The sequence below is a fragment of the Prunus dulcis genome, chromosome 6 (assembly GCF_902201215.1).
Source record: "Prunus dulcis chromosome 6, ALMONDv2, whole genome shotgun sequence".
Classification (NCBI taxonomy): Eukaryota; Viridiplantae; Streptophyta; class Magnoliopsida; order Rosales; family Rosaceae; genus Prunus; species Prunus dulcis.
Window position 1 is genome coordinate 443,519 of NC_047655.1, and position 21,450 is coordinate 464,968.

General features: G+C 36.6%; 4 protein-coding genes and 1 non-coding gene across 6 annotated transcripts; 3 read left to right on the forward strand and 2 right to left on the reverse strand.

Annotated features, from left to right (window-relative positions):
- Nucleotides 1-150: 150 nt before the first annotated feature.
- LOC117630948 lies at nucleotides 151-4,530 on the reverse strand. The gene is made up of 3 exons (XM_034363829.1): nucleotides 4,387-4,530; nucleotides 930-1,291; nucleotides 151-786 (listed from the first exon to the last, which is right to left on the reverse strand). Exons 2-3 carry the CDS (start codon nucleotides 1,287-1,289, stop codon nucleotides 265-267), a joined length of 882 nt encoding a protein of 293 aa, XP_034219720.1. The 5' UTR covers nucleotides 1,290-1,291; nucleotides 4,387-4,530; the 3' UTR covers nucleotides 151-264.
- On the reverse strand, nucleotides 1,566-2,904 carry LOC117632950. The gene is made up of 3 exons (XM_034366597.1): nucleotides 2,446-2,904; nucleotides 2,252-2,352; nucleotides 1,566-1,869 (listed from the first exon to the last, which is right to left on the reverse strand). Exons 1-3 carry the CDS (start codon nucleotides 2,902-2,904, stop codon nucleotides 1,566-1,568), a joined length of 864 nt encoding a protein of 287 aa, XP_034222488.1.
- Nucleotides 4,531-11,304: 6,774 nt separating the features above from the next.
- LOC117630950 (serine/arginine-rich SC35-like splicing factor SCL30A) lies at nucleotides 11,305-15,945 on the forward strand. The gene is made up of 6 exons (XM_034363831.1): nucleotides 11,305-11,512; nucleotides 12,205-12,372; nucleotides 13,015-13,092; nucleotides 14,099-14,263; nucleotides 14,767-14,922; nucleotides 15,401-15,945. Exons 2-6 carry the CDS (start codon nucleotides 12,227-12,229, stop codon nucleotides 15,636-15,638), a joined length of 783 nt encoding a protein of 260 aa, XP_034219722.1. The 5' UTR covers nucleotides 11,305-11,512; nucleotides 12,205-12,226; the 3' UTR covers nucleotides 15,639-15,945.
- Nucleotides 15,946-16,536: 591 nt separating this feature from the next.
- LOC117630951 (glucan endo-1,3-beta-glucosidase 4) lies at nucleotides 16,537-21,049 on the forward strand. 2 transcript variants are annotated; one of them, XM_034363832.1, is made up of 5 exons: nucleotides 16,537-16,621; nucleotides 17,707-17,835; nucleotides 18,518-19,765; nucleotides 20,449-20,476; nucleotides 20,576-21,049. In XM_034363832.1, the coding sequence occupies exons 2-5, from the start codon at nucleotides 17,769-17,771 to the stop codon at nucleotides 20,715-20,717; spliced, it is 1,485 nt and encodes a 494-aa protein (XP_034219723.1). In that variant the 5' UTR covers nucleotides 16,537-16,621; nucleotides 17,707-17,768; the 3' UTR covers nucleotides 20,718-21,049. The 2 variants fall into 2 exon arrangements, with proteins under 2 accessions (XP_034219723.1, XP_034219724.1); XM_034363833.1 differs by lacking the exon at nucleotides 16,537-16,621 and adding an exon at nucleotides 16,640-17,057.
- A 326-nt stretch (nucleotides 21,050-21,375) lies between these two features.
- On the forward strand, nucleotides 21,376-21,447 carry TRNAM-CAU. Its single transcript has one exon. It is a non-coding gene; the product is annotated as a tRNA-Met (tRNA).
- Nucleotides 21,448-21,450: the final 3 nt, after the last annotated feature.

A 21,450-nucleotide genomic window follows, 5' to 3' on the forward strand; every position in this document is an offset into this window, starting at 1 on the left:
TTTCATATATGCCAAAGTCATCTACATGACTCAGAAATTAGAGGTTTAGTTCGCTACACACAATTCTACCATTAATACATACAAATAAACATCCACAATTTCAAAATGAAACTAATAAGCCCCATAACCATGAACCATATGGCTTTAATGCTAGCAAAATATTATACAATTTGTGGTGTTTCCAAAATGAAGCCAATCTTATCAATCCATCATTTGTGGTGTTTCCAAAAAGATAGATGCATCAAACTTAGCTAGGCCATGTCCTCAAGCATTGTCACTAAGCAACTGCTCAACAAACACTTTCTTGATATCATCATCCAAAGACATGAATATAGATATGTTTTGTGGCTTCTCCAAAATGAGTTTTAGTGCTGTAATTTGATCTAAAGGAGAAAATCCCATTCTCTTGAGTTCTTTGGCAATATCAGATCGATCTTCATTACCTTTTATTATAGCCTCAGTCACCATTTGCATCCTTTTCCCAGAAGCTTCAAACAATTTCTCCAATACAGTCACAATCTTCTCTTCATCACTTGAGCTTGTAGCTCTTTTCCTCTTATTTTGACTGTTCATAGATTGGCTTCCTTCTATGTTTAAAGACATAGGAGATGCATCTTCCTGGACACAATTATCACTAGCATTAGCATCATTATTGCTTTGCTCTTCCATCATGTCAGCGGGGGCTTCAGCTCTTTGTCCGTTAGCACGATCCTTTCCGAAGATATTAGAAAGTCTATCAAACAAAGGAAATGGTTTGCTCCTCCATTCGGCTGCTTCCTTGTGGTGCTATGATAAAACAAGGCACCACTTAGCTTATTTTCAATATGTTAAAGAAATAATAATAACAAAAGAAAGTTTAAAATCCACACTCATCAAACCCACTTGACATCATAATGTAAGCAAAATAGCAAAAATATATAATCATGTACCTGCACATAAGTTTCCCATGCATCATTACTGTCAACCTCAACACACTTTTTTATATCATTCCAAGCAAATCCACTTGTGTTTATCATGTCATAGACTATGCTATATTGTTTTTTCCACTTCTTCAATTTGGATTCAATATGAGGGCATGCCTTTAGCCCCGAATCAGGACATTTAATATTCAAAGCCTTCTCCATTTGGACCATAGTACCTGATTTGAAACTACCAGTCTCACAGCGTTGGCCTGCAGCCACAAAATCATCTAGCACGGTCAAAAACGAATCTTCTTCAAACTTGGACCATGACCGCCTAGTTCCTTTCTTTCCTTGTTCAAAGTTTTGACTGTTACCTTCACTTTCCATCCCTAAGAATAATCAACACAAATAAAATAATACCATAATCAATCATTGGAATTTGCAAAGAAAACATAACTTTATTTCAAGGCATGATTCTTCTTTAGTACATCACATAACCTTAAAAACAAAATGAAAAATAAAATCAGCAAACCAATTGATAAATTTTCTTTAATACCACAATCAATACATTGTTAAGGCCAAATTATCATGCCTCAAATACAAATTACAATCACATAAAAAAGAAAACACCTTAAGAACTCAAACATAAATAACAAGAGTTGGCTAGTTATTCGCATTTCCTTGCCACTCATTATACATTTGGAACGCCAAGTCATTCCTCCAAGTAGTCCATTCATCCGATGCTCCAATGGTGCCAACCATATCACCTTCTATCACATTTTCCGTCTCTTCAATTTCATTTATTTCATACTCTAGTGGATCTCTAGACATCTCCCTCCTAATGAGATTATGTAAAAGACAACAAGCCGTAATTATTCGACATTGTGTCTTTATTGGATAAAAAGATGGACTCCTTAGTATGCCCCATCTAGCTTTTAGCAACCCAAAGCAACGTTCTATTACGTTTCTTGCTTTAGCATGCTTCATATTAAAATATTCTTGATGATTTACAGGTGTATTTCCTTCTCTCCATTCCGATAGATGATACCGTGTTCCTCTATATGGTGCGAGAAATCCCTCACCATTTGTGTACCCACCATCTACAAGGTAATAATAACCTAATAACCAAAAATTAAAAATAAAAGAAGTCAATTCCTATTATTGTGTGGTAATTGTATAAACTTATTAATTATTTATAAAGTGGACACTAGCTAATGGCCTTACCGGTAGGAACTCTTAATCCATTAGGCCTAGTTATGGCATCTCGAAGGACTCTAGAGTCGGATGCGGATCCCTCCCAACCCGGCAACACAAATATGAATTGCATATCACGTGAGCAAACGGCCAACACATTTGTTGCAATTTCTCCCTTTCTAGTCCGATATCTCGGTTTTTCGGTTTCAGCTACTCGCACTTTAATGTATGTTCCATCTAGTGCTCCCAAGCAATTCTATTAGGAAAAAAAAAAAAAAAGGGTAAACTTTCATTAAGTTTATATGCTGCACAGATCATAGAAAAAAAAGCCAAAGTATAATAAACATACCTTAAACCATTTCCATCTATGATCTGTGCAGTTATCACCTACAGGTTCCGGTACTCTCAATAGGCTACCTTGTAATCTTAAAATGCCTTGTAACACGGAATTGAAGTACCTACTAATAGTCTCTCCTGATCGAACAAATCTATTTCTAATAGTACGATTCTTAACATGATGAGCAAGGATATGCAAGAACATACATACTTGCTCCTCCACAGTCACCAAACCGTCATTCTTTAACCTTCCATCCGTGCGAAGCAAATCACATAATAAACCAAATGTCTTTAAATCCATTCTTAGTTCACTCACACATTCTCTATCATTGCCTAATATACTGTTCAAATAACGTAATCGATTCTCATGTCTAACAAACGAACGGTTATTGAGGGAACGTCTTTCTAAAAGTCTTCGATTTCTTCTCATATTTTTTAGCATCATAAGCACAAGAATCGTGCAAGCACACATGGTCTCTAAATGCCACATCTCCAACAATAATAACAACAACATTCGTCTTTGATCCATATCTATTAATCCAAAAAGAAAAGAATTATTCCACTTAACCAATCCTACTGAAAGTAAAATAACCCCAAATTGAACACAAAAAGTTTCATATATGCAAATAGAAACAGTTTAATTAATGCAAAGCCATAATTAATACCATTCGCAAAGTATGGAAAATTCACCCCATAGACCAAAAATTATCAACCAATGTGTGCCTAATACCACAACAAATATGAAGAAAAAAGTTCTAGGATTATTTCACTTTTGGCCAAAAGATGCTGTTGCTGATTAACACCAAAAGCATATTGAAAGATTCTCTCCAACCAAAAACTGTAAAACCAAAAGCATATTCTGTATCAACCAAAAACTGTAAAACCAAAAGCATATTGAAAGATTCAAATAGCAGTTATATGAGCATATTCTGTATCAACCAAAAACTGTAAAACCAAAAGCATATTGAAAGATTCAAATAGAAGTTATATGAGCATATTCTGTATCAACCAAAAACTGTATAGTGTTTTCTGCTATGATGTTTGAAATATAAATGGACTTTGTTTTAAATCTTTCATTGTTGCTTCTGCGTGGGGTTGGTTTGGAAGTGAGATGCGCAGCAAAGAGCAATTTGTGTAATTGTGTTTGTGTATTTATCTGCATATGTATATATAACAACAATGACATGATGATGATGCTCTTTTCATTTTAATTAAATAACTGACCGTGTACTAATCAAGGGGGAAAAAGAACTGATAAACTAAGTGTACTTTTAAGCTTATTACAAGCAATTAAAAATACACGTGAAGTCACAACACACATCACAAGAAGTCAAGAAATCATCATCACTACACAAACAACACACAGGCCTGCAGAAAACAGATGCAGAATTTCTGAAGTACTTGGCCTTTTTTGACCTTTTTATTTCCAAATATTTTAACTATGAAAAAGCTGAATCTAACCATGTTCAACTTGCCAACGCAACGAATATGATCAACACAAATCATGGCAGAGAGATTGCTAATTGCTCGTAAAGTGATATTCATGCAAGATGCAAATTGCTCTGTCAAATGACATATACACTTCAAATATTGATGCCCAATAATAATTAAAATTGAAAAAACAGGTCATATGCGATAAATTGCTCTTTTAAATGACATATACAAACTGAAACAGTAAGTTCAATAAACTCAAGATTCATGCCAAAAGTCTACTTTACTTCTGAATTTCTAGGTTTTCTGAAATACCCAATTGCAAATTAATTGCCAATTAACATCATGTATACATATGTCACTACAGATTCTACGAAAATTAGAGAAGAGAAGAAGAAAATAACAGAGAAAAGGAAGGAGAGATTCTCAGAGCACAATCAAAACTGTTGAGGAGACAGTCACAATCAAGAGATGGAAGAAGGAATAAGAGAGGTATCCAAAGGGAAAGACCAGAAAAACTTGCCTGCGTCAAGATTCGAAGAAGAGGTTGAGTCGCAGAGACGGAGTCGTAGAGAAGGAGTCGCAGAGATGGAGTCCCAGAGAAGGAGTCGCAGAGTCGGGCGTGTTCAATATAGCGAGGGCTTATTTTGCGAACCCATTTTGAGCTTCGCTGTATAAGGAGACCGAAGGAAGCGTTTTTTTAATTGTTGGACTCTACTATCCCATTTAAGTTAGTCCCCTTGCTAACCAAACATGGGCTTCAGGTCCAATATAGCACAGTCCCATTTAGTGAGCCATACCAAACATGCCCATAGAGTACTAACAAACTAAGGACCATTCTAACAATAAATTTCTAACGATGCTGGACAAAAGATCTTTCTTCATGATTGCAAGGCCCTCCCACTTAGAGCAACTCCACCCATTTGCCCTTAGCCATGGCAAGGGTGGAGCTAGGGCAAGCACTATTCAAATAGTAAATTGTGTCTCCACCCGTTGCCCTTAGCCATGGCAATTACTATTCATTTTTTTGTTTTTTCATCCTATTTTTTAATGAAAATAATTAATTTGGGTAATATTTTCAGATAAGATTTTCGGATTCCTACATGTCAAGACTATTCATAATCAGATAAAATTTTCGGATAAGATATTTGGATTCAAATTTTGGATTAATTTCAAAGTTCAAATTTCAGATAAATTTTTGGGTTCAAATTTCGAATGAATTTCAAAATTCAAATTTCAGATAAATTTGGGTTCAAATTTCAGATTTGGGTTCAAATTTCGGATGAATTTCAAAATTCAAATTTCATACAAATTAGGGTTCAAATTTCGGATGAATTTCAAATTTCAGATAAGATTTTCATCCAATAAAATCAAGCCACGTGGCATGTCTATCTTGCCAAATTTTTCTATAAAACCAGAGTCTCAGGTTATACCTCTCACACCACATCTTTCTATATTTTCATTTGTGAGAGTTTATAATTCATACTTCATTCATTCTGAATGGAAGAATTTAGGAGATGTTTGGAGAGGCAAGAGAGAGAAAGAAGAGAGAGAAACCGTAGAGCAGATGAAGTCAATGAGTTGCAGAGACAAGTCGATGAGCAAGTTCTCATAGCAGTGGCTTTGGAAGAAGAAGAGAACCAAGGTCGCCGCCATAGTTCACAAGCCGGCCGCCGCCGGAATGTGGAAAGACATAGGCATTCTCGGGGTAAGAATCTTTTGGAAGATTATTTTATCCCAACTTCTTTGTACTATGATGTTGATTTCATCTCATTGCCGGACACGGGACAATGACAAATTTGGAGCCAAACCTCACACAAGGAAACATCTTCCATGGTGCTCCAAGCCCCTCCGGTTTCGATAGAAGAAGCCATAAAAATATCAAATCAAAATGATAGATGAAAAAGAGGAAAATGTTGTGTAAAAAGAGTGAATTATAGTAGAAGTATAATGAAATGTAAGAGTATTGGTGTTGAAAGTGAAGGGTATTGATAGGTATTTATAGAAAAAAAAAAATCAGATTTTTAAAGATTTTTTTACGATTTTTTTTCATATTTTTTTCACCCAAAAAAGCCTCAGCCGTTGGATTAGAAAGGAGAAGCAGATCTGAAGGCGCCGAGCGCGACACGTGGCAGCGTACCGTTGGAGCTGGCATCGCGCTGACGTCAGCAACCGCGTTTTGGACTTGGGGCTGGTTTGGCCTTCGGGCTGGCCCGAGTTGGTGGGTCCCACACCACCCCTGGGCCTGGGCGCACCGCTGGAGCGAAATTTTTTTTTTTTCTGCCCTTGCCTCGGGCTGGGCTGCATCAATGGGATTGCTCTTAGTAGCTAGAGAAATCCTTCCTCTTGCTAGTAAGTTACCTATTCCAAGGTTTAAAGAGAAATAAATAAATAACAATAATAACTCAAACAAAACAAAACAAAACCAAAGCCAAGAGTAGGAAAAGAGACCAACCAGAAAATAAAAGGAAGAACACAGATTCATACATATATAAATACAGAAGTACATATGTATTGCCATACCCAACTTAACTAATCCATACACGAAATTGGAATGCAAACTTGATAATTGTCCACTCAACAAAATCTAGTCATGAAGTGAAAGGATAGAGATGTATGCGCAAGAGGAAGACAGAGAGGCTAGTAATTAACAAATGCTGAGGACTTATTGTCTGTAAATATGATTATGAATGAATTGGAAATTTAAAGAAAATGTATTACTCGGTGGCAAAATTAATCAACAAAACTTACATCACAAAGGCACCAACCAACTCCACATCGCTGGTCAGCATCTCTCCATAGATGGTCATAGCTTCAAAATCTTGAGACTGACAGTTGCCATCGCAATTCAAGGATGCGAGAATATAAGAACTCGAAGTCCACAGATCGTCTATCCTTGCTAACTTTGAACTCAAAGATTAGGGCATGAACACTAATCTTCATGATATCAGCCATATAATAATAGCTGAATGGTCCCATAAATCGGGACAACACAAGGCAGACAGTTCGACCTCCCAGGTGGATGAACCTAGAGTTGGCTGGTGAAACAACAAATTCAGGAGGTAATAACCCTGTGGGCAGCTGCATAGGTTTGACGACTTTCAACTCGCTATAGCCCTTGGGCAGGAGGTAGACTGGTATAGCATTAGGTGCACGCAAACTACCGTAGTAGAAAATAATGAAATCACCCTCCCCATAGTCCACAGCTAATGCTCTTCCTTGAAAATTCAAGTCATGCGAAGGAATACCAGGAAGTACTCTCCATACTTTGTTGATCGAGTCAGCAACATCAAAGCAATATACAGGCTCTCCTATGCATGACATAATGATGTTGGTGGCCGCGATTGTGAAACAGTATTGTTGGGGACTGTGACACACCTCCCTGGTATTGAAACGGAGGAAAACAGGAGGGTCCGGCAGAGGTGAGCATTTACCCTCTTGCGGACAACCAATGTATGATTTTCCTTCCGAAAAATATTGTACGGAACTTCTGAAATATTTTCTATCAATCATATGTTGTTCAAAACATACGTTCAATGCAAGTAAACACTGGACTAGAATAACAACGACAACCACTTTAGGCTTAGTGGCATATCATATTCAAACACACACACATTTACACATGCTCTCTAAAATGTGAGTGTGGTGAATAAAATTATGAATGAACTGGAAATTTAAAGAAAATATAGAGAACAAAAACACAACAGTGAACTAAAGTATAAAGACATGAGAAAATAATATGTAGTCATGCGGCATAATTAACCAACAAAATGGCACCAAGCATCTGTACATTATAGATGTCAGATTCTTGAGGACGCTGGGTGTCAGTGTCGCTTTCAACAAAAATGTTAGTACCAAGAAATTGGACATCCAAGGAATCCTTTTTCTTGGTAAATTCAAATTGTAGGGCAAAAACGATCAACTTCTCCCCCTTCTTCTCCACCCCATCAACATAACTATCGCAGCTAGACAAAAGAAGGTAGAGTCTTGGACCTCTTAGATTGACAAACCTATAACTGTAGGGGGAAGGAATACAAGAGGTATCTTATCTGTTGGCAGCAGCACACGGTTTAGAGTCGCCACACAACTAAAATCAGACGACAACAATTGCACTAGTATATGCGGATGAGGATACTCAGGCTCTCCATAACTAAAACTGAAGAGTATAAATTCCTCATCACCACCGTCTGCCACGAATGTTCTGCCTAATGTATTTTCAGGCAAAGAGCCGGAGTTGAAAGAAGAAGGGAGTACTTTCCATCCCTTGACGGGGTCAGCAACATCAAATCGGTAGTAGGAGGGAGAATATGCACTGGTGCAAAAGATGTTTGATCTAGCGACAAAGCAAAAAAAATCTCCAGGCCCAGCAGGGTCGTACGTCCTATTATAGTCATCGAAAACCGGTGGGTATGGAAGAGTCAACCATACCCCGCGAATGGGATCGATTACTTCGAAATACGAAGAACCCCCAGAAATGATAGATGATTGTATGGGATAACTAGCCAAAGCATCCAGCTTTCTGTCCACCTCTAGGAGGAAGGGGTTGGCTTTCCCTTCAATGAAACTCCCAAAGGTCCTAAAGGTGGTGGGGCTTTGGCTTTGATTTCAAGTATCAAACACTTGGATTTCTGTACACGGACATGGCACGAATCCGCCTAATTTTGGGTTATATATGCCTTTCTGGGTAGCTACTATCGGATCATACATGCCTATCGTGCCACCGGCTAAAAGAATTTTGGATCCGAAGACACAGCAGGCCATATTGTCGGGAAGATCCTCGCCGGATGTGTAAGCCACTTGCCGTAACTTCAGTGAGCACCCAGAAGACGGAGAAGAAGAAGATAAAGCGCTTAATTCAACGGCTTTAATGGCGTAAGTAGATTAGCCACCCACTCTATGCTCGGCTAAACATACGTAGATAGATTTGTCATCATAATCACCTTTCCAAACCATGTATGCCGCCACTTCCTCTTCTCCTTCTTCCTCGAGAGTGTTTTTTGTTGTTGCTGAACCTCCTTCTCGAGAATTACCCTAGCTTTTTAAATTGGTGCATTTTGGCTCACCACTTTAAACCTAAGTGTACTTTCACCACCCATCTCAAAAGTTGACACATGTTCATGGGTTTAACTATAGTTAATTCTTTATTGGGTTATCTACTGTAGATGTCCCTGGACTTGCCCCTAGTTGCAATTGGGTCTGTGAACTTTTTTTTTGAGGCAATTACATCCTTTAACTTCACAAATAGTTCCAATTGGGTCTTACCGTAACAGAATCCGTCGAGTTTGACCATGTGAATGGCACGTGCTCTTACTGTGAGGGGTATAATGGAGTTTTCACGATGGGAGGAAAACTGAAAAATTACATTGCAAAGAAAAAACCATGGGAGGAGGCAAGAACTTCGTAGAAAATCCAACATATGGGCATTGAAGATTATACCGATATGCTATATTGGTCAGGAAATTAATATGTATAAGACGATATATTGGATTGAAATGTATAGATAGAGAAGAAATTGTACATCACCGACACATAGAAAAGTATGGATCTTAAAGCAGAAGGAAGCAGAAGATGGCCTCGCTGTGGAGGCTGAGATCTCAAAGAATGCTTTAGAAAGCTTAGAGAAGTGAAATGGGGGAGAAGAAAAGAGAGAGAGCCTTGCAGAACAGGGAGAGACCCCTTGTGCTTCAATTTGAAAGCACCCAACAGAGAGAGAGAGAGAGAGAGAGAGAGAGAGAGAGAGAGAGTATGTAGCTGGGTTTGCTTGGTCATGGGGCCCACTAAGGTGGCTGTTCCCAAGTGAGAATTTCCCATTGGAGATGAGATCAGCTGGGCAAAGTGTTACAGTGGCAGTAAACTTTGTGTCCACTTTTGGTATTGCTCAATCATTTCTCTCCATGCTTTGTCACTTCAAGTATGGGATTTTCTTCTTTTTTGGAGGTTGGGTTATGGTGATGACTGGTTTTGTATACCTCTTGTTGATTGAATCAAACATGAAGCTCTAAATGTGTGGGTCTTCGGGATTATCTAGCGAAGAAGACTTCTGGAACTTGAAATGACGTTTTTACCCCTCATTTTGAAGGACAAATTGTGAGACTTGGATGGCAGAACCCAATTGGAACTATTTGTGAAGTTAAGGGATGTAATTGCCTAAAAAAAAAAGTTCACGGACCCAATTGCAACTGGGGGCCAAGTTCGGGGACGTCTATAGTAGATAACCCTTCTTTATTTTTTATTTATTTGATAACATTATTATGAGAGAGAAACAATACCTCAATAAGATTTTTCCTGATTTACGTTTATTAACTTAGCAAACTTTCCACTTTTCTAAATTAATTAACAACTACCAAAATAAATAAGGGAGATTCACTATTATACCCAACATAGGGGCCCAAATTATAAAAATAGCCTATATGAAATGAACTTTAGAAACACACACAAAGTCCATTTACATCATAACAAAGAGGCTTTTAACTTCTTATAAATTACAAAACTGCCATCAATTTCTTAAAACAAGCCCAACCCCAAAATCTCATAAAAATACCCAAAACACTCAATAGGCATCAAAGTAATTTAATAATTAATATTAAATTCAATAAGGCCAGCTGTCATTTTTGGAGTTTTTTTTGGGTTTGTTTATAGAAATTCAATGATGTAAGGTTTATTTATAATATTAATACTAAGAATGGGTATATCACTAAATATCTCAATAAATAATTGACAATTGTTTAATATTTAATATTTAGGAATCGATTGGAATGTCAATTCAAAATCATTTCAATATGGCATCTGTATGCAAAGTCACATATTTTCAGTATGGATTTCCAACTATTTCTAGTGTTCAAGGGATTCCAAATCACCCACTTGGATACCAAGCTATACATCCAATGTTGTCCAATTACTCACTTATACATCCACATGTTTGTTATCTTAATTTATACCAAGTTATACATCCACAGTCCAATTACTCACTTAACTAAAGCCAATTGAGATTCAAAGTATTTGGACGTGTTCTTCAAAGTATTGAAGCATGTGAATTGAGATTCATATTAAAGCACGGGACATAAAACCAATTGCCAATTATTTATTTGGGTAGTTGTTAATTAATTTAGAAAAGTGGAAAGTTTGCTAGGTTAATAAGGGTAAATCAGGAAAAATCATATTGATGTATTGGTTTTTTCTCATAATAATGTTATCAAATAAATAAAAAAAATAACCAATTAACTATAATTAAACCCATATATATGTGTCAACTTTTGAGAGAAATGGTGATGATACACATATAATTAAAGTGATGAGCAAAAATCACCCTTTTAAAATATTGTTACTCCGTTTTCTTCTCGCGCTAGGTTGCTTGCTTTATATAGGCACGATTCTTTCCCTATTAGAATGGGATAGATTATTGGGATAATAATAATAAAGAATTGTACAAGGGTATTATTGAGATAATATTTCCCTATAAAAAGACGCGCGACTTGGTTTTTAACCCTAGGCACTTGACATAATAACATAGCCCTTCCATTCGGATATATTGCAGATAAAAGTTTATAGCTATCGGACGCTGTGTTTGGTCGTATACATACAAGTTACAACCAAAGCAACCGCCGTCGACTTCTCAGCCAAACCCAAACTCGCTAATTAACCATCCTCAGGTCTCTCCTCTCTCTCTCTCTCTCTCTCTCTCTCTCTCTCTCTATATATATATATATATATATATATTTGTATTTTGTTGTGTATATTACACATATGTTTCAATATTAGGGTTCAGGAGTTTATGCCTGTTAGGGTTTCTATATTCGCAGGATTTTGTCAAATTGGTACTTGTTCACCCAAGTATATGCTTGTAATTCATCATTTATGTAGCCAATTTCAATTTCATTGTTTGAAAAAAGATCTAAATAAACGTACTTTAATAAATTAAAAATTGGTCCTTTCGAAGAAAGGTTCGCTGTGCTTCTTTCTTCTTCTTCTTTTTCTTCTATCAACTTTACCTGGGTAGAACATGGTTTTCTGTTCCCATTGAGGTGTTTTTTCCCCGTTTCAAAATCCTTCCACAGGTGAACCCTAGGTTTCCCTAAGAAGCTAATAGAGTGAGTTACATTGTGCTTATCTATTATTCTCCACAAAGCTATGTTTAATTTTGTTGTTTTTTATGTAATTTTCTTGTACCGGAAAGAACTTGCATTGGTATAACTTGGGATACTTTTTCTTGAAATCTTTCTTTCTTATTTGTAGGGTTAATTTGGTGGCTTATAAATTAGCGGTGAACTTCACTTGATTGGTTTCCGTAATGTTATAATATTCCTTTTTCATGTTAGTAATGAATTTTTGAAATTGGACACAGGGCTGCTGACAGTCAACTAAAAATGAGGGGAAGAAGCTACAGCCCATCGCCACCAAGGGGGGGATATGGTAGGAGGGGAAGAAGTCCTAGCCCCAGGGGTCGCTATGGTGGTGGTAGCAGAGATCTTCCTACAAGCCTTCTAGTTCGTAACCTTCGCCATGACTGCAGGTTTGTTGTGGCTTACCATCATTCTCTTTTTTTCCTTCTAGTAATATGATTGCATTGCAAATTTTATGTGAGGACAGGTGATGGATATTTTAGAAAAACAAAAAAACAAAAAGACTAGTGATAGATGATGAGCATTTCATCCAAACGAAGGAGGAAATATGTTGAATAGATGTGATACATCAGTTCATATGTATGCTTCTTGTAAATCATGGTTCATATCATACAATGCTTTGGACTCTGTATTAGTCCCAATCGTGTCCTACTATTCTTGTGATTCTAGAATTCTAGTTATTCTGAATAATTGAACATTCAACAAATCATGTTTGTTTATAATTTTATATGGAACATGTTTCCTTTAGAGGATCAGCCTGGTTGATGTTTATCATTGATTTTTTTTAGTTTTTTTATTTCCTTATCTGTATGTTGGACTTTTTGCTTTATAACGTCTTGAACCATTTTCTTTCTTTTCGGTTGAACGGGATCAATTGCTAGAAGTTTATTGTTCTGAAATATGTTCCCCCAATTGGATATTATGTATCTTGTGGCTTTGTATGCCTTTAATAAATTTTGTTTAACATCTTACTCGTTAAATAAATTTTGAATTAATGAGATGTTTCTTTTTCATTATGTTCTCTTATGCAGGCCAGAAGATCTCCGCAAGCCATTTGGGCAGTTTGGCACTCTTAAGGATGTTTACCTGCCAAAGGATTACTATACTGGGTGAGCATATCTGAGTAACTTAGTTATCGAATATCTTGGTGATTAGATTAACTTTTGAATTATTATTATTTATATATTTATTCTAGTATTTATTTAATATATGTATATTTTACCTTATCAGTAGAAATTGTGTAGTTTTCCTCTTGTTTATTGTGCCTTGTGATTTCTGAAACTATTGGATGTTTTAGTAAGCTTTTGTGATATTTTTCAATTATCTGATAGGAATTGAATTGATTTGGAGATATTTCTTTTCAGAATCTCTATATTTGAAGTTGAACATCTCTTGTTATGTAATGCTATGCCCATGCTTCTGTCCCCGCATTTTATTCTAGAGTAAAGTATTGCTTTTGAGAACAATTAGTCTTTATGATATGCTCAATGCTATTTACATTAATTGTGTAAGGAATCAATTTAATATTGGAAAAATGTGTTTTTCTGGGATTTGACATAGCAGGCCCTTCTAATGCACCTTATGATATGTTCAATGCTGTTTTCGTTATTTGCTAAAGGAATCAATTTAATATTTGAAAATGTGTTTTGTGGGATTTGACCTAGCAGGCCCTGCCATGCTCCTATAAAAATATCCTCAAGATTTTTTTCTTTTCTTTTTACATGTTCAACTCTTATTATTACCATAAGCTGGGGTGTATTCATTGAAGTTTTTGAGGTTTAACAGTGAAATTAAAGTTTTGAAGACAACAATCAAGTAATTAGAGTTCTTTTGAAGATGATGTTAATGGTAGTGAAGATTTGAAGGAAGTTGAGTTTGAATACATTGTGAAGATGTTCCAAGTCTTGAAGAATTTCAAGTCATCTTAAAACTGACACTTGCAAGGTCAGCAGCCAAGTGCTTGCTTTTTATTGTGGCCATCCATATTGTTGGCGATTATTTTGGAAAATTTAAAAGGAATGGTTTATGGTGTCCAAGTACTTGCATAGTTTTACCTTTCAGTGTAGTTCCTTTTGTGACATGTCTTTGTTTTCTCTTTTACACCTATTTTTGCAGGGAACCTCGTGGTTTTGGTTTTGTCCAATTTGTTGAACCTGCTGATGCTGAAGAGGCTAAATATCAGATGGATGGTCAGCTTCTTCAAGGCCGAGAGGTTACTGTTGTATTTGCAGAGGAGAACAGGAAGAAGCCATCTGATATGAGGCATAGGGAGCGTGCAAGGTAAAACCTGCCTATTGCTTTACAGGCTTTGTCATATGGGTTGGAACTTGCACTTTGATTGGAGTAATATATCTTCTGATTATCAGTTTGCTTTTTTCTTTCTTTTCCATCCAAGTTTTATTTAGGCATGATATGTATGATTCTATGAAACTAATGTGTGGCAATTGTTTAGAGATGGACTTCTATGTTTGTTCCAATATTTGGTGACAATTTTGAATTCTAACTTGACAAGAATATTGTTGTAGTAACCATTTGGAGTAGAATTTTAAGTTGAAAATATGAGTGATTCTATGGATATGGTGAGGATCAAAATAGTGCTTTAATTTATCCTTAATGTCTTGAATATTGGACTTGCAGTTTTGCTGTTGTACGTTTGCTCCAAGAAGAAATTATGCAAAGTGAATATTTGGATAATATAAGTAGTGTTTAATTGAGAATATCAGGACAATCCTTTTTCTACTTCTGAGTAGTCTATTCAACCTTTCAAATATTTGTTCTTTCAGCACCAGGAGTGGTCGATATCGTGATCGAAGACGGTCTCCACCTCGATATTCACGCTCTCCACGATATTCCCGATCTCCACCTCCACGCCATACAAGATCTCGGTCCCGCAGCCATGATTATTATTCTCCTCCTCCAAAACGAAGGGATTATTCGAGGTAATTTTTGGTTTTCCTCCCAGCCATCTACTTTCCAGTAAAGGCATTTATTTGTGGAAATTTCTAATTCTGGTTGCATAACCTGTTTATCATTTGCAAAATCCAAATAAGATGCATTAGATTTTGGGGATAAGTTTATATTTGGGGTTTAGGGCTGTTGCTAGTCGTCTATTGTTTGACTGAAGGAAGGATGGGTTTAATTTGTTGTAATTCGTGTTTTGTTTGGTGTCAAAATGGCAGTTTTATCCTTTGATTGGTTTCTGAAAGATCCGGTGGTATTAGCCTATTGATAAAGATTTCAGGAATAGTATTTGCTAGAAAATGTTTATTTACATTTTGTATAATGTCTTTGTCATTTCTGAATTTCTTTCATCTTTTATGCTCATCAACTTATGTGTTTCTGTCTAGTGCGCAATGCCTAGTGCGTTCTGCTATTTGTTCTAATGTTTGAACTTCTTTTGCTTCTTATGGTTGCTAGATCTGTATCACCACCCCAAGAGCGAAGGTACAGTAGAGAGAAGTCGTTTTCTCGATCTCCTCCACCATATAAGGGCTCAAGGAGCCACAGTGAGAGCCCGGATAGGGGTCCAAGCCGAAGCAGGAGCAGAAGCAGAAGGAGAAGTCAGAGTCCAAGGCGAATCGACAGACGGACCCGAAGTCCTATTAATGAAGATTACCCAAGGGAACCAAATGGAGACCGATTTCCTAGTCCATGAACAACGTAGAGAGAGCTCTTAAGCTAGTAGAAACTTGCTATGCTACCTTTTGAATTTCATTTAGTATGTGTTATGTTTGATGATGTGAACGTATTGTTTGAAGGGATCTGGTCGTTTCTCAGATTAAGATGTGTAGGTTTATGTTTTTGTTTCAATGACATCTGTCATGGCAGAATCTTGAATTTGGTGATTTGGTTATTGTCGTGTATGCGTTGTTATGCCATTAAGCTTAACCAGGTCCTTATTTTTGAGATCCCCGAGTAAAAGTCAGTACACAAAGTGTTCTAAAGAAAGCATTTTACTTTTAGACGATTGGTATCCTATCCGTCCATAATCCATTTGTTGTTAATTTGTCTTCTAATTTTTGGAGTGAGTCAGAATCCATCCTCTTTATTTTTGGACAAAAGAATCTATCCTTCTGTGAAGTGACTTTATTTTCAACTTTATTTTATTTATATATATATATAATATAAGTATAATTACAAATTATTGCAATGTATTATTAGCTAACTGATATTTGGTGTATTTAAATAAAAAAGCTAACTGATATATCACCGAACCCAAATCGTCTCCTTTTCTGCCTTTCCGGTTTTCTTATGATTAATGAGCATCGAGTTGGAGTTCAAATCAAAACCGTCCTTCCCTTTTTGACGCGGTTAATGCATGACTTTTTTCCACCACTTTTTTCTTTCTTTTTTTCGAGTTGAGAAAAATGACTTTTGGAGGGAAAAACGAATAAAAATCACCGAAATAATTAAATAAAAACTAAGGACTTGGCGATAATCCCAATGAGTCTTCATAAAAATAATAATAATAATAAAGGGCGAAAGAAAATAATAAAAGAAAAAAAGAAAAAGACAACCAACGAAAAACCAAGGAAACAACAGGAGTTCGAAGACTCGGCTTCACATCACTTGAGTTGGGTCTCACTGTCCTTCTCAAACTCAGTAGCTCACTCTGTCTAGTGAAGTTTCCATTAACAGGTTTTCTCCTCCCTCTCTCTCTCTTTTCTTAACGTTATGAATCTTGTATTGCCTCAACTATGTATTTTTCAGTCAATATTATGAATGAATAATAATATCAATATGATTGGACTGGTGGGGCAGAGTCTGTCAGTATTGTTTTTCTTCTTTTTCTTCTGGGTTGCAATGAAATTTTATGTTTCTTAATGTAGGGTTTATGTAGGGTCTAGCACTAGAAGTGTGTGTTTAGTGCTGTTCTGGCTTCCACATTTGAGGAAGTTGCTTTTTTTTTTTTTTTTTTTTTTTTGAACTTTAGACAAATCAGGAATCTTTCTTATATTTTTGGTTCTAGGTAGTTCAGTTTCTTATGTGGGTTTTGTTTGAAGAAGTAGAAACGTCTTGCGTCTTACTTAGGAACTAACTTTCTGGCTTTCTTCAGCTGGGGAAGTTGAATCGGGTACTTTTTTGCGATTTATTCTTTAATATTCAGCTCCTCTTCACTAATGCTATTTGTGGTCGGATTTGCTTCTGTAATGGCTTTTCCTGGTTTTCTACATCTGTTTCTTCTGCACTCTTTTGCTTTTTCTTCTTTTGTCTTTTCGATTCTCTAACTTTAGGCATTTCTTGTGCTGGGTTTGTACGAAAAATAGAAGCTTGTTCAATTTTTTGTAAGATTTAGTTTCTTTAAACCCAGCTTCAGATACAAATTTCTCCTTCGGCCTTCGTTTTGAAAATGCTAAATGGGAAAATGAAAGAAATTGTTGGAGGACACGACCAATATTATTCATGTTCCCTATTGTTTGTCAAGTGTTGAGATTGAAAGTATATCATGTCTAAATTAGAATGTTTCGTGTTGGTTTTTCACAGTTTGTTTTAGGGGTGCGACTTAGCATCTAGCATTTTTGTTCTTGAAAATTAAAATATACTTGCGATGAGCCAATGCTATTGTGAGTTGTGTTGATAGTCACACTCCCTTTTATGCTATACACTATTAAGCAATGCTCATTTATAAGTTATGAAGGCCATTGATACGCAAAGCTGTAGCTCTACTTTGGTTTTGTTCATCAGTATCTCATTGCATTTTATATATGTTTCATTTCTGGCAGGTTAGGAATTACGAGCTAACTGCGCGGCACTGGAAGCATAGCTCGAAGTCTTATTGGTACCAATGATGCATAAAAAATGGATTGGAGGCGTGCTTTTGCTCCTAATTGGCATGTTTACAAGTGTATTAGGTAAAACAGTAACCTTGTTCTGATTTCTGTTCATTCCAGTTTTATATTGTTGAGTGAGGTAGTATAATTAAGAGCTCAATCTTTCTGGAGTTCCTTGACATGGGGGGCTTGGCTTACTGACTTTTGCAATTTTTTATTGCTACTTCATGTTTACGTGACTGTTTTTAAGCTCTGTATTACTTATCAGTGTTGATTTGCTTTCCAAAGTACATTAGTTTCTTGACTTATGATACATGTGTGTAGTAAGAAATAACTCTATGGTCCTCAGAATTGTTGCAAAGGGTACGTCTACATCTTGAGCAGATGATCTTTGTTTCACTTAGTATTTTCAGAGTGACTCAACCTATGCCTTGATTTTGATTGTTTCTTTTATTATATGATTTCTGGTTTTTTCCCGTTATCTTCTCTCTATTTGTAATGTATATATTTTCGCTTGTGAAATGTCATTTGCCAGACCGGCCTTGTGCTTGAGGCTTTGCCTTTGTAGGTACAATCGGTCTTGGGCAAATTTTGGGGCATGGCGACAGGATACATAGATTTTTTAATATATTTTGAGGATTTTTTATATGTTAATTCTTTACTCAGATAGAAGGGCACCATTTGGAATTTTGGGATGCCTTTGTTCATTGTTGTAGTGTTGTCACTCTAACAAGATACTGAATCACAATTTTGAAACTTATAGGTGCATTCATCGGGATAAACATTGGGACCGACGTCTCAGACCTTCCGTCTGAGACAGATACAGTTGCGCTCCTTAAAGCCCATCAAATTTCACATGTGCGCCTCTATAATGCTGATACTCACATGCTGAAAGCCCTTTCAAACAGTGGAATTGAAGTAATGGTAGGTGTCACAAATGAGGAAATCCTAGGGATTGGACAGTCTCCATCAACAGCAGCAGCCTGGATTAATAAAAATGTTGCAGCTTATTTGCCTTCAACCAATATTACAGCCATTGCTGTTGGCAGTGAGGTTCTTACATCAATTCCTCATGCTGCGCCGGTTTTGGTTTCTGCTATGAATTCCCTTCATAAAGCCCTGGTTGCTTCAAACCTAAATTATCAGGTCAAAGTTTCAACTCCACAGTCCATGGATGTAATCCCTAAGCCATTCCCCCCGTCCACTGCCGGCTTTAATTTATCATGGGGACCTACCATTTACCAAATCCTTCAGTTTATAAAAAACACAAATTCCTATTACATGCTAAATGCCTATCCTTATTATGGGTACACCGAGGGGAATGGAATTTTCCCGCTTGATTATGCTCTTTTCCGTCCACTTCCCTCGGTCAAGCAGATTGTTGACCCAAACACTCTTTTCCATTACACCAGCATGTTTGATGCTATGGTGGACGCTACCTATTATTCCATAGAGGCTTTCAATTTTTCTGGGATCTCTATTGTTGTCACAGAGTCTGGTTGGCCATGGTTTGGTGGATCCAATGAACCGGATGCCAACACAGGAAATGCTCAGACGTACACAAATAATTTGATTCGGCGAGTGTTAAATGATTCAGGTCCTCCCAGCCAGCCAAAATTGCCCATCAACACGTACATTTATGAGTTGTTCAATGAAGACGAGAGGCCAGGACCAGTGTCGGTGAAAAATTGGGGTGTGCTCTTTACGAATGGGTCTTCTGTATATCCTTTAAGTTTGAGTACTTCCAATCAAATTACTGGGAATTCTTCTGGGGTTTTCTGTGTGGCGAAAGCTGATGCAGATCCTGATAAGTTGCAGGATGGCTTAAACTGGGCTTGTGGGCAAGGTCAAGCTAACTGCACTCCTATTCAAAAAGGGCAGCGGTGTTATCTCCCCAATACTATTGCAAATCATGCTTCATATGCTTTTAATGACTATTATCAAAAGATGCAAAGTGTTGGCGGAACATGTGACTTTGATGACACCGCAATGACAACTACTGTTGATCCAAGTAAGTTTCTGTCTACATTTTGTTATGCCTTGACTATTGGGTATGTTTGGGTGCACCAAACACTATTTTTGTGTTAGTTCTGAAACTGAAGACAGGTTTGTTGAAGCAAAACTGTAATTTGAATTGCCTTTCATTCTGATATGGTGATAGTCAGTTGTAAAGGACTTTCTACAAAACAAAGTCATCGATGTCTAAGAGATTCTTGTTTATTTCTCTTTTTTTTGCAATGAAACTCGTGCTTCCAGTTAAACAAAACAAAAGTTTAGTGGGTAGCAGAACCTTTTTTGAGGAGAGTAAGCTTGTAGCTAATGCAGCTTTAAGTAGTTATTAGGTGTGGTTTTTTTAATTAGCTCTAATGTTGCATATGAACATGAAAAAAGGCATGTTTTTATTTATTGTGATATTGACTATTGAGGCCTGCTTGTGAACATGTTGAAGCATTATTAGCATGCCATTTTAATTTATTTTTTTCTCTTACTTTTTTATCATCCTGCTTTCAAACTTAAGCATTTTATTGCTTTTTATGGGTACTTGTACATTTCTACTACCTCTCAAGTTTGTTATCCTTGAGAGGTAACATGTACAAGTATTTTGTTTCTTTTCATGGTTTTTCTCTTACTTTGTTATCCTTCTGTTTATTTTCTCATTGTCCTCCTAATATTTTGGTGGGCATTTATTTACAGGTTATGGATCTTGTAAATTTACCGGAAGGTGAGCATCTCACCCTCTTCCCGATATTCATAATCATTACTTTAGAACTTGTACACTAAATTATGGGTTTGGCGCTAAACTTGCACTATTATGATACAGTTCTAATTCAAGCACAATCGGGGGACTTACACCAGCTGCAATTGCACCTTCAAGCGCAGTTGGAGGCTGGAGTTCAAATCTACAAGTTTCCAATCTTCAATATCTCATACCGGCAGCATTTCTTGTATTGCTTTTGCTTTGAGTTGAGGTGCCATCCAGTTTGTTACCGTGTAGCATAGTTATAGCAGAACATTCGAAATAGCAAAATTATTGAAAAGGACCTGGGAAATGCATGGCAGCACAAGCTTGGTGACACAACTGGAAATGTCCATGTATTATTTCATCAATTTTGCTTGTGTTTCCAAGTTCTGAGTTTATCTCTCCACCTCTACAAATTCTGGGGAGTTTTGTGTAGTTCCATTCAATTGTAGGCATTCTGATGAAGTAGTGGCTATACCGTGATTTTTTGGCACCAACTTAACTAGAACGTATTTTGTACCTTATCAATGAAAAAGTAATTCTAGCTTACAATTACTTGTTACATTTATCATATCGAATTATCTATGCATGAATTTAACAGGTTTTTTTAATTCATATCTCCTCAAATAAGTGGCAGAATTTTTGTCTCCAGATCATTATGAAAAGTAAATAATAATATTCCACTCTCCAACCCGATTTTTCATTGCTGGCATATACGTAAGTTAACATAACCCATATTGAATAAATATGTATATGGCGATAGATTTGTAGAAGGTGTTTTTTTTTTTTTTCTAACAAAAAAAACCTAGTTAATGATTTTATCCAAAAATAAACACTTAAGTGTTGTATATATAAGTTATTTGTACATCATTTATCAGCAAATCAGAGTGGCGCAGCGGAAGCGTGGTGGGCCCATAACCCACAGGTCCCAGGATCGAAACCTGGCTCTGATAAAT